Below are 16,791 nucleotides of genomic sequence, written 5' to 3'. Positions count from 1 at the left end.
GGATGCTAAGGGTACAGCTGCACTGTTAAAGAAGTCCAGGGAACTGTTTGAGCCTTGAACCCTAATTGTATGTATTGCCTGTTAGGTCACTCCTGCTTCTCCTTTGCACCATTCCAACTAGTCAAGGCCCCAGAGAGCCTGGGGCCCCTCCTGGAGGATGGTTAACTCCAGAAAACTCTCCTGCAAGGCAGTAAGGACCAGGTCCAGCTTACTCTGCCCTCATTAGTCATCTAATGCTATCCCAGGGGGTTTTGCACACTCAGAAATTCAGGTCCTTCTGCCACACCCAGGGGTTATGATACATGCCCTCAGTTCGATGTTGTTGGACTGCAGCACAGCCCTCAACAGCATGGGTGCCAGGTCAGAGATTGCTCTCTGGCTTCCTTTTATTTTGGGATGAGAATATGTGCTAGGATTGCAGCTGGGAGCCCACTGAACATTGCTAGTCAAAGAAAATGTGAAACAATAAATGGGCAAGTTTGCATACCAGCAACAACAAATGCTTAAGATGTGTATGAAGGACAAGTATCTGTAAATGGGTTTTTAATTTCCCTGAGACTTAGGTGGATGGAGTAGCTGACTGTCAGAGGTGGTGGAAGGATGTGGCTGAGAACTGGCCACTGAAGAGTTTGATGAGAACAGCCTTGAAGAGGCAGGACTGGAAGTAGGGATGGGGGGGAGGTAGAGCAACAGTTGGAACAGTCCGGGACGTCAGAAGCTTCTTTCTTCTCGTCTTCCTTCTTTCATCTCCTTTTCTCTTCCCTCTCTCTATTCCTCCCTCATTTTAGTCATGTCTGAAGGAAAAGTGAACGGGTTTCTTTGAGGTTAAGAATGAGAAGGTTTTGCAGAGATCGGATAAGAGCAGCTAGGAGAAAGGAGCATGTGTGAGATGGAAAAGTATTGAAGTGGGTAGGGGAGAAGAAGAGTAAGGTTGAGCATATCTTAGAGAGGGGATGAGTTAAAACAGTAAATGGCTCCCAGAATAACAACTTGACCACCCTTTTGTGCACAGGTTCAAAGGGCTATTTTTGCCTTTTTTTTTTTTTTTTCTTTTAATGAATTTATACCAATTGGCCAGTAAAAAAATTCCAAATCTCATTCCTGAGATGGAGGTAATAAAGTTGTTCTTACTTTTCTCAGTCCAACAACCTGAAGGCTGCAGGGAAGTACTTCACACTATTCGTAACACTGCAAAACTGTCTCTGAAATGCACAGGGCTGGACATCTTGAAGCATTTGTTGAGATGGGGGTCAAAGCATGAGAACTTTGGCTCCCCATGTAGAAGATCACAACTCCCTTTTTACTCAGTGTAAGACCAAGCCAACAGCTGTACAAACACCTGCAAAGTCTGATCTGATCTTAATGGAAGAGAGTCTTTGGTTGTGGTGTTTATTTTGTGCTTTGAGCCTGGCTCTTGTAGATTTCCATCAAAATTTCTCATCAGGTTTCAGTATAAAATCTCTAACCTAATGAGATATTTTTGGTTGTTTTTCTTTATACCACGTGAAATGTACCAACTTGTAACATTTGAAAAACAGTGTTGGGACAGAGGTATTAAGGTAAGTTTCTAATCTAAGTACACAATTACAGGGAAATAGAGAGACAAGAGTGAAATTCCAATCTTACAGAGACCAGTTTTGTTTAAATATTACAAAGAGTTGCCAGGGTTATATAACCTAAAATTTCATATTTGTTTTAATAGCTGGTTGAAAAAGAATATGTTAAGATTAGAGTTACATTAGTGATTTGAACAGTTTTTTTATTCAAGCTAGACCTGACCATTACCATGGTGTATTTTTTGTCTTTTGGTTTTACAGTGCTAGTAAAGCAATTAAGACAGACATCTGATCCAAACTCTGGTTTAATAAGTAGTTTGGGTTTCACATGCATCTATAATTTTGACTATAAGAGGCATTTTATTACACTGTTCATCAGCCTTTTATTGGACTTGCATCACTATCTAATATGTAAGACATTATTAAATGTTATTGAAGTACACTTTTTGGCTTTCAGCTTGGAGACTCAGATATAAACAGGAAAGGAACCCCAGGCACTACGGAGTTGTTGTAGGGCACATATTCTGATGAAACTAAACATGACAGACTCTTTTCTAGAAAGCTTAGAACATGCAATGCATTCTTGTAGAGCACCAGAAGATATTACTGGAAAGCGAAAGGTTCCTTTTAGTATCTTACATATCCTTGAGCACTGCATGAGGTTTCCAGTAGCACTAATAAAATAATTATAATGTGAAAAGAAACAATGTGACATACCCAGGTCACAAAGAAAATAACAGACTGCAATTGAACTGGGTTGGCAGAACAGTATGTGGGATTTAGTGTCATATCAGTCCTACTCTTTATTTTACATTCAAAAACCCTTAAAAACAAATTAGAATTACAGTGCACCAGAATTCATTATCTTCATAGGGCTGTGCTGTCCTAAATTGTGAATTTTGTTTTTCTTTTTTTCTTTTGCTTTAACTGTTCAAGGATAATTGCCTGCATTTTACATTTTGCCTCTTACGTTTCTCATGGGTCAGTCTCAAGGCTGGCGACAGGGTTATGGGAACGATTTGAAGAGGCACATTTCTGCCCCATTTTAAAGAAAAGGGAAAAAGGGAAGGTGTTTGGCAGGCATTCAAGTGAGACGTGTCACAGAATATGCACAATGTAACTGTTGCTGTGGGCACCAGCAGAGACAGTTCTCTGAGTAATGAGAGTGAAGGGGAGAGTATACCATGGGACAAGAAACTCAAGGATGAAAACTGATGTTTAAATACAAACCAGCTGGTTTAGGGTGTCTTTTTGATTCTCTTCTGTGTTTTTTGTGGTTTTTTTTTTTTTTTTTTTTTTTTTTTTTAAAAAAAAAAAAAAAAAAAAAAAAAAAAAAAAAAAAAAAAAAAAAAGTTCTAGGAAAAATATTTTTGTTTTTTTTTTTTTTTTTTTTTTTTTTTTTTTTTTTTTTTTTCCTCCAAGTAAGGCCACTATTAATTATTTACAATTCTGTTCTCATAGGGATACGTGGTGGGAAGTTCTTGGAAAGAGGTCGCATTAAGGAGCCTGGGCAGGAGCTCTTTAAGAGTGAGCCATCCAAGTACTTCAAGGCTCAAGATCTGTTTGTTGGAGCCAGAGTTTGTTTCCATGGTCACAACTTTCTTTTGGTGGATGCTGACCAGTACACATTGAACTACATGGAGAAGCATGCAAATGAGGTGAAGCAGGGTCTTGTTACTTTCTGTTGTCTTTAAGGACTGTACCTTATCTATATATTTTTCAGAATTGTTTATACCTAATTTCTTCACCCAAAGTTCACAGTCCAGCACTCTCTGTCTAGCAAGGGATTCAGGAGATGCTGGCTAGGGAGTACATGCAAGCCTGGCCACTTTATACCGTCCATTCCCCTCTAGTTTCTCAGCATCCACTCTTATTGTATTATCCACAGCTTTCTGTGGCAGCAAGTTGAAGAGTTCACTGCCAGCTATGTAAAAAAAAAGTAAAAAACGATAAAATGAGTAAGTTTATTTTATCTGTTATAAACCAACCTCCCACTAGTTTCAATCCCCATTCACCTTATGCACCACCTTCACAATTTTGTACATCTCAGACATTCTTCCCCCTCAGCCTAATCCTATCCAGTTGATTCTCACCCTTTATAGTCTGTCCATGCAAGGCAACTGTGAGATGTGGAGATTGGAACAATGCACAGTACTCAGGATATAGGCACATCCAATTTAGAGTCTTACCAATGAGGCTGTTTTATTCCCTGATGTGTTTTTTTGGGTTCATACACATTAATCTGCCAAAACATTTCCTTTCTAATATTAGAAATTCATATCACAATCACGAATTCAAGCTTAGACTTTGTTCTGCATTCCACTATCTTTTGGTGTTGCCTTTAGAGGGGAGAGCTACAATAAATGGAGAGGTGTGGTGATTCTGCTGATGTATACTTTACCAGCCATTTGTGTAATGACTTCTAGCATAAAGAAGCCCTTGTTCACCAAAGACTCCAATAGAGGAAATTGATTATCCTATAGCAATTATCACAGAGGTCAAAAAAGAAAGGATACAGGGATGGAGAACCACAGAAGAGCCACAGAGTGTTTCGTGGAATTATATGTTTGTTTACTAAAGTTTGTGCTGCAATATTTGAATAAATGTAGCCCATAGTACTTGGAAATTCCTGTTATATGCAGCTCTGACCCAGTCACTCAGAGACGCATCATAAGAATGCTCAGGAGAGAAGGCATTTCTGCATCCTGCTCCCTCTTCTGGATTGTTGCTTTGTCACAGTGTGATAGTGAACATCAGCCTTTGGACTAGACTGTGCTGTGAGGACTTTGGGGTAGTGTGTATGCCTCAAGGAGGGGTGGCATCATGAATTGTCTCCAGCAGATCTTCTCTAGAACTGCCCTTTTGCTTAGACTTGCTGAGAACGTGCCTAAGGAAAATATGCAGAAGGCCTTACCACACATTGAGGTGCTGGAGTGGGCCCAGAGAAGGGCAACAAAGCTGGTGAGGGGTCTGGAGAATAAGTGTTATGAGGAGAGAGTGAGGGAGCTGGGGTTGTTCAGTCTAGAGAAAAGGAGGCTGAGGGGACACCTTATTGCTGTCTACAGCTACCTGAAGGGAGGTTGTAGAGAGGTGGGCATTGGTCTCTTCTCCCAAGTCACAAGTGATAGAACAGCAGGAAATGGGCTCAAGTTGTGCCAGGGGAGATTCAGGTTGGATATTAGGAAAAATTTCTTCACGGAAAGGGTCATCAAGCATTGGAATGGGCTGCCCAGGGAAGTGGTTGAGGCACCATCCCTGGAGGTGTTCAAAAGACAGGTTGACATGGTGCTCAGGAATATGGTTTAGTGATGGTGTGGGATTTTTTTTGTTTTTGTTTTGTGGGGTTTTTTTGTTTTGGTTTGGTTTTTGGTTTTTTTTGTCAGAGTTAGGTTGTGGGTTGGACTAGATGATCTTAAAGGTCCCTTGCAACACAGGCCATTCTGTGATTCTGTGATTTATCAAGCTGTGATACTCTTTCCATTTGTCCAGACCTTTTGTGAATGTGGAAAGGAGAAGGTTCTTAGTGCAAGTTTTAATTGTTCCCTGCCTGCTTGCTCTCCAAAGTCAGTGGACCTAGAGGACACCCAAAATGCCAGTAGGCCTAGCACATTCATGGGGACTGTGAGCCTCAATGCCGTTGTGCTGCTGAAGCACAGGCAGATGCAACCTGACCCTGTGCTGCCTTTGGGCCACATGCGCTGGTTTCACTCAAATGAAAATAGCAGGAAGGTGCAGTTTCTTTTGTAAATTAACGTGGAGTTAGCACCACCTGCCTTCCCTGGAATAATGAGGAAGGTCTGTGAAATGCTTGATGTAAAATGCTATGACTGCTAAATGGTTTAAGCAGTAAAACACAAAGCTATATAAGTTATGTTTTCTTACTGCTGGACTGTTTCTTCTCCTAGTGGTGGAATCAAAACCAAAGCTGTTCTCCAAAATGCAGAGCACATCATTAGATTGTAAATGTTCTTTGGGACTACTTTTTGCATTGCTTGTCTTGGATCAAACAGATGAGATCTTACTTTTCCAGACTGAATGATTGTGTATTATCAAAATAAAAACACAATATGGGAAGAATCAACTCTAAAAATACTTCTTTAAAGTGAATTTTAAAATGTTCTTTGCACAGTTAGGATTTTAAAACAGCTGGTAGAAAAAAAGGCTTATTCTCTCAGTGATAATTGCTGTATTCACTTTGAATACAGCTCCAGAAGTAAGGGCACACCTTGTTTGCCTCAGTTCATTGGGTGATTGCATACTCAAATCACAAGAACTTAAGCAATTATTAGAGAAAAGCAGAACTGGAAGAAGGAGAAACAATTTTAAGATGATTATTTGTCGGCTATTTCTAAAATTAGAAAATAAATAATTTTCCTTCTGAATAGACAGAGATTTTCTTTCAGCAGTCTCCTTTCTTTCCTTTCTGGTGAAAGAAATCCAGATGGAATGTTTGTCTTCTGGGAAATGCCATTCTGAGCAGATTTCTATAGGCATTTGTTGATTTAGATGAAATTTCGATTAGGCAAACATAGTGCAGGTGGGAATTGATTTTACTATCATTGAAACATTTTGACACCGTATAAGATATTTGGAAAGTTTCAATTTTCTGGTTTGAAATTGTATTTAGTGATTGTTTTTAAGTTATGGGGGAGAGAAAAATCATTGAGAATTGTCATTTTGATTGCCACCTGTACTGAAAGTAACTTTACAGATCTAATTCTCAAAACTTTTCAAGATTTTTAGTTTCTTTTACAATTTGCAGAAAAAAAGATGTATTTAGAAAGCATAAATTTGCTTCCAAAGCAGAAGATGTGTGTTGTACACAGTCCTACCAGTATTATCCAGGTTCGAGGAGGACTCTTTCAAACAAGGCATCCCTCCCTGTGCCTCCTTGGAAATTGATTTATCTGGAACAGTCTCAGTTGTTCAAATTTTGTAGTCTTCTGCAGCACAAACAAGGAGGTTTATTTTACTTCCATTGAATTCAACATAATTACCTGTGACTTAAGCAAGACAATCAAACAAAACTAGATTGTGACTATTAACGTTAGCAATTACATGGGAAAGGGGGAAGGGATTAAAGGGTTGTTGCCATGCTGCTTGGATACTTGATGTCTATGTAGGTGTTTGGAATATGTAGTTTAGAAAAAAGAAGTAAAAATAACTGCTTCAATAATGTAGAGAAGGCAGGTTTTTAAATAGACAGAACATGTTGTCCATCTTTAAATACTCTACTGATTGATTCCTTTTACCCAGTCTTTTCTCAATCTCTGTTCCTTGCTTTTTTAAAAATGCTGTGGGCTTATGGCCCAAACAATAACAGCTTGGGGAGAGAGAGTAGAAGAAGTTGCTGTTTCTAAAACTTTTTTTGCTTGCTGGTCCAGCTGCTCCACACCACGGCATTGTGGGCCATTGCATGCCAGGGTTGTAACTGGAGCAGTTTTGGCATACGCATCAACAGTTTCTTCCCTGCAACCACTGATGTATTAAACCTGGATCGCTTTATACTGCTCTAGCAGTGTCATAAGAACTTTAAATACCCTTTTCTAGATCCATTTGAACTGATACAATGCTATTAACAAACTTCAGCATAAAGAGAGTGAGACTCAATCTCTTTTGTGTCCTTAATACCAGTCATACCAAATTTCAAATAATTGCTAGTTAAAACAACATTGCTTACTGGAAAAAATAGGGAAAAGCTCCCTATTTTTGGACAGTTCATTGTGCTTTGTAAGTGAGGTAGAGCATGACAGATGTAGGGGCACATCAGATATTCATGCTTGGACTCAACCTCTATTTAATGACTAAATACATAGATGTTTTGTGTTAAAAACGAGTGTAGAAAATAAATCTTTGGTAGAGCTCTAACACAACAATCTGAATGTAAGGTGGAAGTTTAATTGCTCCAGTTCTGTTTAACTAGATTTCATTTTACTTCAATGGCCTATATTTAGAAGAAATAAGCATGCTTCTCACGAGGCAGGAAAAACTGGTTCCTAACAAATTTCCAATCTGCTAATTCTGAGTATGTAAAACAGCACACTCAGTCTAATATGAATGAGAATATCTGTTCAACAGTTTGTCGGAGCCAACGGTGAAAAGATTATTCTGAACGTGGTGGATTTTATTAATTGAGAATTCAGTCAGATGCACCAACATAACATGAGGACCAAGTTATTACAATTATACTTTAAATGTTTCTGCTTTAACAATTCAATGTTTGAAGCTAAGGTGGATGTCTATCTATGTAGTTGGAATAAGCTTTGTGAGAGTGCATGATCTGATGATTTTTGTTTAATTTTTTATATTCTCAGTAGGAAGCAATTTTTTTCAGTAGCACGCTTCCCTCCAAACTTAACGCATGCTGATTTATGCATTTGAAATGAGAGAGTGAAGAAACTAATAATACTTGGCAGTTCAGCATTGCCCTGCATCTTGACAACTCTTGCTGGTACGTGCATAGTGCCTTTCTCTCTAATCTATGCCTTGCTTTCCTTTGTTAAGTTCTCCAAGGCTGATATTGGTATCGTCTTCAAGAAGCTAAAAGACAAAGCTGAACCTCATTCCCGAGAAATCAGACAGGTGTTTGCAGCTGCTGACCCTGCACATAGTAAGGTGATTGAGTATGAACCTTTCAGGTAAGACAGCAGATATTTTATTTTGATATTTAATGAAGGCACACTCCCCCAAAATGTATAGAGCATGGCTGTTTCTGATGCTTTCTGCATGTGTTAGCTGACAAATGGCGTACATTTGTTTTGCATTTACTTGAAGACTGTGTGTGAAAAGAAAGTGAATCCATGCCCTAGAAAAAAGGAGAAATGTAATAGTTTCAAGTAAGCTGAAAAGCGCAGCTAAAATCTGTCGGCTTTTTATGGAGCTGGTACAGGGTATTGTGAAGAAGGGCAAGTCAGCAGTAATATGTACACTGAAAGATAAGGAAAATCTGTTCTGAAACTCAAACAAATTAATTAGTAGTTTTGAAATTCAAGAAGGAATATTTGGGTTGCCTCTTGAAAATGGTGTTATTTGGGTTTTGACTCATTGATAAAAAAGAGAGTCTTCCCAGAATCAGGGTGTATTGAAATTGTAGGATGCAGTGGTAAGCATCTTTTAAAAAAGACTGGAAAGCAGTAGTGAGAGCAATAATTAATGCTTGGATAGTAATTTCAGCACAGATAGGGGGAGCAGAAATCTGGATTCTGGGAAGGATCCAGAAATAGCAATGGACAAATGTATAGATACTTGAAAGACGAAATCATGCTCAGATGCAAGCTGATTTCACTTTATCCCAGAGCCAGAATACTTGAGCATATGAATGGTGTTGGATGCTGGTAAAGTTAATGATGTGGAACAGAAGAAGAAATTTTACCTAGAAGCATTTGGTTTTCACAGCAGTAATACAGTATATATTTAGGAACTGTCATAATAATTAAAGTGTATAAGTAGATGTATATTGCGTGAAATGTCATCCCTATAGGAATGTTAACCAAGGTAGAAATTACTTCTGAAATGTCCCGGAAGAGATACAGATCAGCAGAAGGTTCTTCTAGCAATTCAAAGTGAAAGTAATGAGAAATGAAAACAAATTGGTATTTAGAAATGAAAAATAAGTGATTAACAGGTAGGATTTAAACTAAGAGAAACCACAGTTATTGGCAGCTTTTGCTCCAAATATTTCTAGACTCAGATATTTTACTCCACAGAAGCAAGATTTTGAATTGTTAATTGCATTAAGAGGGAAAATGTTAATACTAGAGTAAGAACGGGAGAAAATGGAAAGTTAATGTACATCTGGAGAAACTTTATAGCACTTGGAAAACGTTTTCAATTTATTTACACAATAACTGTTTAAAATCAAGTAATTCTGGTTTTAATTCAAATTATGAAAGAATCATCTGCAAAACCTTATCTTCTTGCACACAATAAGAGCAGGGCACAGTTTCAGAACATTTGCATGGTGAAATTGTTGGAGCACACTTTTAGAAGAGATAATTGGGCAGGGAAAAAAATTATTTTATTAAGGAGAGGCTTAGTTGAGTGTAAATTTAATCACAGTCATATTCTGTGCAGCTGTGAACAGCCCAGCTGTTTAATGTAGAGTAATGCTGTTCTGTGGCATGCAGTAAGATGTATCTAGTTATATGGTATTGAGGCACTTGGTTTCAACAACAAAAATGCAGGAGCCCTTTCCATGAGCAAGAGAGAAAGCAGCAGAACCCACGAAATAAATGTTTTCTTGGCCTCAGTGCTCACCTGTACCAGTTTGAGCACCTACTAATGGTCTACATCCCCCCTGCAGGGGGACCACAGAGGGTCTAACAGGAAGCATTCACATTGCCAGAGGAAGAACTTGCCTCTAAGGAGCGTTTAACTTTTGTCCTTTATAGTGATTTTGTTTCTGTTAATCATCTAAAGGCTCCATTTTTACTTTTTTTTTTTTTAAAAAAAAAAAGGTCTGTGGATCTTATTTTAGAACAAAAGAAACATTTTTAAAGCTGAAGGCAAGAACAGTTCTTTGCATCTATGAAAAGTCAGATATTTTTCTGTGTATAGAATATGTATTTTTCTTTCAATTTTGTAATTTTTTGTGTACGTCACTGTTTATTTTTAATCTGTCGTGGCATTTCATGATTATAACTAACTACAAACGATTATTTTTAGTACAGGCAATTATCTGTGGGACAGCTTCAACCAGCATGATAATCCTCTTATCTTAAATACAGCAAAGCTTTACCATGCTCTGAATTTGGCTGTTCAGATTTCTTCCTTTCTACCTATGTAATTTTATATGAGCTGCATTTAAAAATACACCTTTAAGTATGATGAGGTGAAGCTTCAACTACTTTCAGAACCCAAATCTATGGCACGTCATCCAGGAAATAAATACATGGTGTACACTGAAGCTATTCCCCAAGCTATTGTTAAAACTATTGAAAGCTTTGTTCAAAAAAAGAAGAAAAAATAGCTAAAACTTCGATGCCTGTGCTTCAGATGGTCCTATCCAGACTGCTTTTCCTCATAAGCTACTGGCAAGACTGTTGGCTTTTGGAGACAAAGAAGCATGTGGGTTTAACAAAGATGCCTGTCTTCAATTCAGCTTGAGAAACAGCTCTCTTAAGCAGTTAATTATTATTTCTTCTTTCTCTAGCAAATTCAGATTGCAATCTGTTTTACTCTTCTGGAACAATAAGAACAACACACAAAAAAAAAGTAACCCAAAAGATAGCTAAGCTGTGGAAACAATTGTTGCAGCTTGTTTCATTTTGTCAGGAGGAGTTTAGCTGTAATTCTGTTTGCGAATCTTGGGTATTGCTCATTAGTCCCTAGCAATCGCTAGAATATGCCTTAATTCCCAAACAGACAATGATTTTATCTGGGGGTTTTGGTGACTTTATTGTCACTAACTGGCTTGAGAAAATAAAAGAGCTTTAAAATCCTGACACTGGCAAAATCTGTGCCATGTGTGGAAATAGTGTCTGTGGAAATATTGGGTGATGTTATCTGCGTGCTTTCAGCTTCCCCAGCCCAAGAGTACCAGGCTTAACAGGCAGCATTGTCCTCTTCTTTGTGTTTGCAGTAGTGTTACTGCAGGCTCCAGGAAAGAGGCTCCAGTTTTGGCTGAATACTGATCTCTGAATACTGTTAGAGTATAAAAAACAATTTTCAGTAAGTGGAATAATAATAATACTGGCAACAGAATGATAACATTAATAGACAGACCAAGTTTTGATCATTGAGTTTGCATCATCTCAAATAAGGTTTGCTACTGTCAACAACTTGTCTTCTCCTTACGATTTATCTCCTGCCACTGCAAATAAAGGATCTTTCGGATTTATTTAATATGAAAAAAGCAGCAGCTAAATCAAAGTAGACGCTACAGCGTATTTATCCTTCTTTGAACAGCTGTGTAAGTGAAATCATGTTCTATGAACAGATATCTTCATTTGAACAGCACTGCACAAGCTTTGGAGAGGAAGGAAGAGAAAAATTATGTTTCTTGATAAAATTTTGCAATTTGAATGAGTACTAAGTTTCTGTCCTTCCAGTTCACACGTGGATGTTAAGAGATCCATTGTCTTATTCAAGAATTTAACTATTCTCCAGTCAGAGGTTTGAGCCTTGTGTCAGAACTTTGTGCATCACTAATGATTTCTCCCACTTGTTTTCAAGGATTGGTATATAATCACAGCGATGCAGTACCTTCAAGGGTACCACAGGGTACAGCTCTAACTGCATCAGCAGTTACAGTGAAGTTTATTCTTAGTGCAGTTTATCCAGAAGTACTACTTATAATTAATCAAATTTTGACTGAAGCACACAGGCCTGTGCTGATGCTTGCTGTTAAAAAAAGGCCTAGTGAACTTGAGTTCACCAGAGGCAGATGTTTGGGATCATAACGCCAATGTATCATAGAATGGTTTGGGTTGGAAGGGACCTCAAAGATCATCGAGTTCCAACCCCCCTGCCCTGGGCAGGGACACCTCCTGCTAGACCAGGTTGCTCAAAGCCCCATCCAGCCTGGCCTTGAACACCTCCAGGGATGGGGCAGCCACAGCTTTGGGCAACCTGTTCCAGTGCCTCATCACCCTCATAGTGAAAAATTTCTTCTTAATATCTAATCTAAATCTCCCCTCTTTCACTTTCAAACCATTACCCCTCATCCTATCGCTCCACTCCCTGATAAAGATTCCCTCCCCATCTCTCCTGTAGGCCCCCTTTAGGTACTGCCTATGTGAGCTTACCCAGAAATCACTCCAGCTCTATTACCAGAGCACATCTCAGCTTCTTTGCTGCATGGGTTCTGTTTCTCTGCTGACAGGGACCAGGCATAAACTGGTCTTGCTACTGCCTCCTGTCTTCCATTCTTGGCAATCCTTGAAATTTCTGCCTCCTTTCCCCCAGCTTTCCCCTGAAAGCTACCCAACAGGGCCAGCTTTCCAAAGTCTTTGTGAAGTGTGGCTTGACACTTGATTAATATTCTGTTCTCTGTTGGAGTCTTCTGCCCCACTTCTCTGCCATTGTTAATTCTCTCTCTATTTTATGCAATTGTTGTGCATGCTTTGTGTTTACAGATAATTAATTAAGTGCTATAGAATGCAAAATATAATTAGGAACAAAACAGGATAATACATTGTTAATTCACTATCTTGTTGGATAAATGCAATCACAAATACTATGCTAATATTCCATGCCAGTAGGGCATCTGCAAGTAAAAGGCTTTAATCATGATTATTATGTATTTTTGTATATATAGCCACTTACTAAGGAAATGTGGGCATCCTGCAAAAGTTTAAGAGTTCAGGTAATTTCCATTTTACGTCCTTGAACAGATCTGGATTTCAAATTTAAGTGGATACGTTCTTTAAAGATCTAAATACAGCATTTTGTAATGAATGCATTTTAATATTTTTTCCTCCTGAAATTTACTGATTATTAAAGGTTTATAACTCCTTTAATTAAAACTAATGGAGGCTGTTGTTTTTGTCAACAGAAATTTGATAGCCAGCATCACTGATGGAGCATTTTCGGAACATGAAATTATCACTCTCGCACGCTATTACAGGGTGAGAGAGGAACATGAAATGGACCTTCACTTCCTCCTTGCAGTGGCTCAGGAACAACTAAAGAAAAATAGCTTTGACAGTTTTGAACAACTGTCTGCAGTGTTTATATACAACGACCGTGAGAAGTAAGTTTCCTCTGTTTATCCTAAGCTGTTATTTGGGAAGCTGTGCTTGTAAACCTACTTACTTTCTGTTTGTTGCTGAGTAAATGATATACTGTGGCTGAAGAATATTATTTGTAATGTCTCTCTCAGCATTTGACAGCAGACGAGAAAAGGATAGCCTTTTTGTCTCACATTTTGTTTGTGGACTTTTTGTTGTAGCTACTGTACTGAACGATTTGTGACATAATCAGATGCCCGTTCACAGGCAAAACACAGTATTTTAAATCAAAAAGGAAAAATAGTGATTTAAGGGGAAAAAGAAAGAATTTGTAGCTGATTCTTTATGTGGCTCATTTGCCCTTTTTGTTCTCTGATGTCACAGATGAAGAGTCACAGAGAATCACTAAGGACCTCAGCCTGGGGTAGACAGGCCACCATGTGTTCTTCTCCGCTTTGTAATAGTGAAATTTCATAAAACCTTATTTTCTTTCCCTCTGCCCCAATAATCCTCACGTTTTCCTATTCACAGCAACATTCACATGAAATAAATCTGGAAAATACCTAATATACACTTCTCCCCTCTCTTTTTTCTTATGTAGACGAGGAGTGCTGCCCCATGAGAAATGCAGGACTATTTGCAAGTCCTTTAAGTTGCCACTGTCTAATGATGATCTGCAAGATTTACTGACCATGTAAGTCAAGGGCTGATAGTATTACCTGCATCCGTGGATGCAAATTAGTGCTAAGTATCTATTGCAGGCAGAGTTGTTAAGAATTTGTTATTTCTGTATTATTAATAATTTAATGATGCTGATTTTGTCCCTTTACACATGCAGACTTTCCTATTTAGAGAATATTTGTAATCAACTGAGGGGCATCCACCTTAGTAACTTCTCTTCATTCTGTCTGGAAAGGAAGATCATCTGGGTTTTGCCAGAATTATATGGAATTAGTCTTATGGGAATCAGCTACTGATACTTATCATTATGAATGACATTCACTTTTTTTGCATTAGTTGTTCCTGTGTATATGTAAGATAAAAATAATCTTATGAAAGCACGTGATGTGAGTTTTAAGAAACGTACCAAGATGAATACAATCAAATGTCCTTGAATCAAGTAGACAGCATCAGTAGGAAAGAAAAAGCAGTTTGCTACTCCTATTAATCTCATCTGAAACATATTTTATGGTAATTTTTAAAAAAGAAAAGGACTGCTGACATGGTTTTGGTAGTTTTCCATAGCACATCTAATTGTTCAGAGACAAATTGCTTGGCTAGCTGTATTAATGGGAACAGAAGAGAAAAGAACTAGAATTCGGTGCACTTGTATTAAAAACTACAATTCAGAGTATCCTGTGGTGTTTTGAACACTTATATCATGTGGAGTTTGGTTTTCATGGTCAGATATTCTGAAAATAGGTTTAAATGCATGCCTGTTGGTCTCTTCTTTCCCTTGTGGGAAATCTTTAAATGTTTTGTCTGTACCTTCATACTGTGTTAAAAGCAGGCGCAGGTCTTCTCTTCTGTCATGTTTAGATGCTTTCAGGTAGATACGCTTCTTGATTTCAGGAGGAATTGCAAACTAAGCATCTGGTTTTATCAAATAATGAAAAAACTCTTGTCAGGCAGAAATGTGTAATCCATTTTAATAAAGCATCTTTGTACTGCAAGTAAGACTTCCTCCTTCAATCAGTATGAACAAGAATTCTTTAAGAAACCTATGGGGCTATTTTTCATAAAGCCCCTGTTTCCAGGCAAAAAAATTTTCAGAATAGTTCCCTGCAGTAGCCAGATAGATGACTTTGGCAATTTGTTTGCTGTTTATCACTTCTGACAATTGGTTACAAGCAGTAGTCATCAGAAGCAAGTCTGAATTTTAGCATTAATCTAAAGCTCATTTTTTTAGAACTCCCACTAAGCTGCCTAACACAGAAAGTGTTGGAGGGCAATTGACATCCTGTACTAGACAAGGAGTTCTCATAGTTTCCACATCATAAAACTGAGATTGAATAGATGCACAGACAAGAGACTGGAGGGTTTTCCTTTATGTACTAACTCAATGCTGATGAAAACCAGACAAGCCTGACACAACATAGGCTCCAGAGGTGTGTTTATTGTTTGTGAATTTATACCAGGGAAAGCTTTTGTGAGATGAACCTCTTCTCTCCTGAAGAATCCCAGTGTAGGCAGTTAAAAAGAAAAAGCCCAGTACACTACAATAAAAATTAGAGATAAGCTTAGAAGGCAAAGAGGAGACTAAGGGTTGGATTTCACCCAGTTCTAGGCAGGTACCCGTGACAGCTGAATTAGGATTCAGCTGCTTTAAGTTTTTTCTGTAGGCGATGGAGAAGAGGAGAGTTATCTCCTCAGCTTGTATAAGAGCTGCATTTCTAAATTGCCCTCCGTTTTCCTTTGTTTCTAAAGGGGTTGTTGCCAGACAGTACTGCAGCTTTCTGTATGAGAAGGGTAAATGGTGTGAAGCTGGGCCTTAAAAATCAGTGTGAGAAGTACTTCATATGATAGAGTGCTGTGTGTAATGCCAGTTCTAAGTTACAATATCAGCAGCTTCAAAAAACAGCATTTTATGTGGTGGGTCACTGCACTGCAGGTAGGGAGGAAAATTCTCACATTCTTAATAATGGGTGCAGTTGGCACTGCCTGGTAAGTTTATTGTTTCATGAGGGTGCAGTCAGGGAAAGATTTTTTTTTTTTCCGAAGTCTATTTAGTAGGACATAATTTGCAGGAATCTGGAAATTGAAGAGTAGAGTTGGCTGAATGAGATTAGACTTTTCCTTTCCTTCTGCTTTCTGTAGTCTTCTTTGAGACTGAGGAATCATGAAACAGGCAGGTTTATTGTTAATGAAGAAGTCTCACTCCTGGGGAGTATGCAATTCAGTGCGGGCAAAATTTTCAACAGTATTCTTTTCCTGCTTTTTTTTGGATGAGGAAGCATGTAATTTTGTGTCCATTGATGTTTCTGAAGCAAGCAGTTGTGGGTTTCTGCTGTGTGTATCTGTATTTATGAAGAAAGTGGTACAATAAAAGTTGTTGGATTGATTCACACAAAATTCGTATGTACAGCTAATGCACTAGCTGGACCCTGTTCAGCTATAAAGTGATGCTGGACAATCAGATAGTAGTTGAAGAGTGAAGCTATATGTTTATTCAGCTTTGCTATCTGAGATTAGGTGGTAAGTGTAGGACTTAATGGTTCTATTTTTCCATTTTGAAAGGTAGTATTCTTAAAGTACTTATTATTTACATTTGAAAATTATACTGCAATGATCTGTCACTTATTAAAAGAATGGGATGGGACTAAAAGTTACTATCTAATTTCGTGGTCACCTCCAGATGACCCAAGACTTTTTTTTACTGTACCCAAACACCGTTGAGTTTCCACAGAGACAATTAGCACAAAGACAAATGAGGTTTTACAAAACCCATTCAAATTGTCTGTCTCGAGTAATTTTGTATTTTTAATTGTGGTATGGTGGAATAGTAGGATTTAGGTACCCGACGATGTGTTTATTTTTTTAATTTACCTGAGCTGGCTTATTAAAAA

General features: G+C 38.2%; 1 protein-coding gene across 1 annotated transcript in view; it reads left to right on the top strand.

Annotated features, from left to right (window-relative positions):
* The window catches only part of EFHC2 (EF-hand domain (C-terminal) containing 2), a 63,264-nt gene that overhangs the window by 39,058 nt on the left and 7,415 nt on the right, over positions 1–16,791 (top strand). The window contains exons 10-13 of the mRNA XM_014938050.1: positions 3,018–3,214; positions 8,061–8,194; positions 13,051–13,248; positions 13,827–13,919. Of these exons, the coding sequence (XP_014793536.1) occupies positions 3,018–3,214; positions 8,061–8,194; positions 13,051–13,248; positions 13,827–13,919 (622 nt within the window). The remainder of the gene's footprint in view (positions 1–3,017; positions 3,215–8,060; positions 8,195–13,050; positions 13,249–13,826; positions 13,920–16,791) is intronic.

The sequence above is a fragment of the Calidris pugnax genome, unplaced genomic scaffold (genome assembly GCF_001431845.1).
Source record: "Calidris pugnax isolate Ruff unplaced genomic scaffold, ASM143184v1 scaffold25, whole genome shotgun sequence".
In the NCBI taxonomy this organism is placed as follows: domain Eukaryota; kingdom Metazoa; phylum Chordata; class Aves; order Charadriiformes; family Scolopacidae; genus Calidris; species Calidris pugnax.
This window is presented reverse-complemented; position numbering and strand designations above follow the sequence as displayed.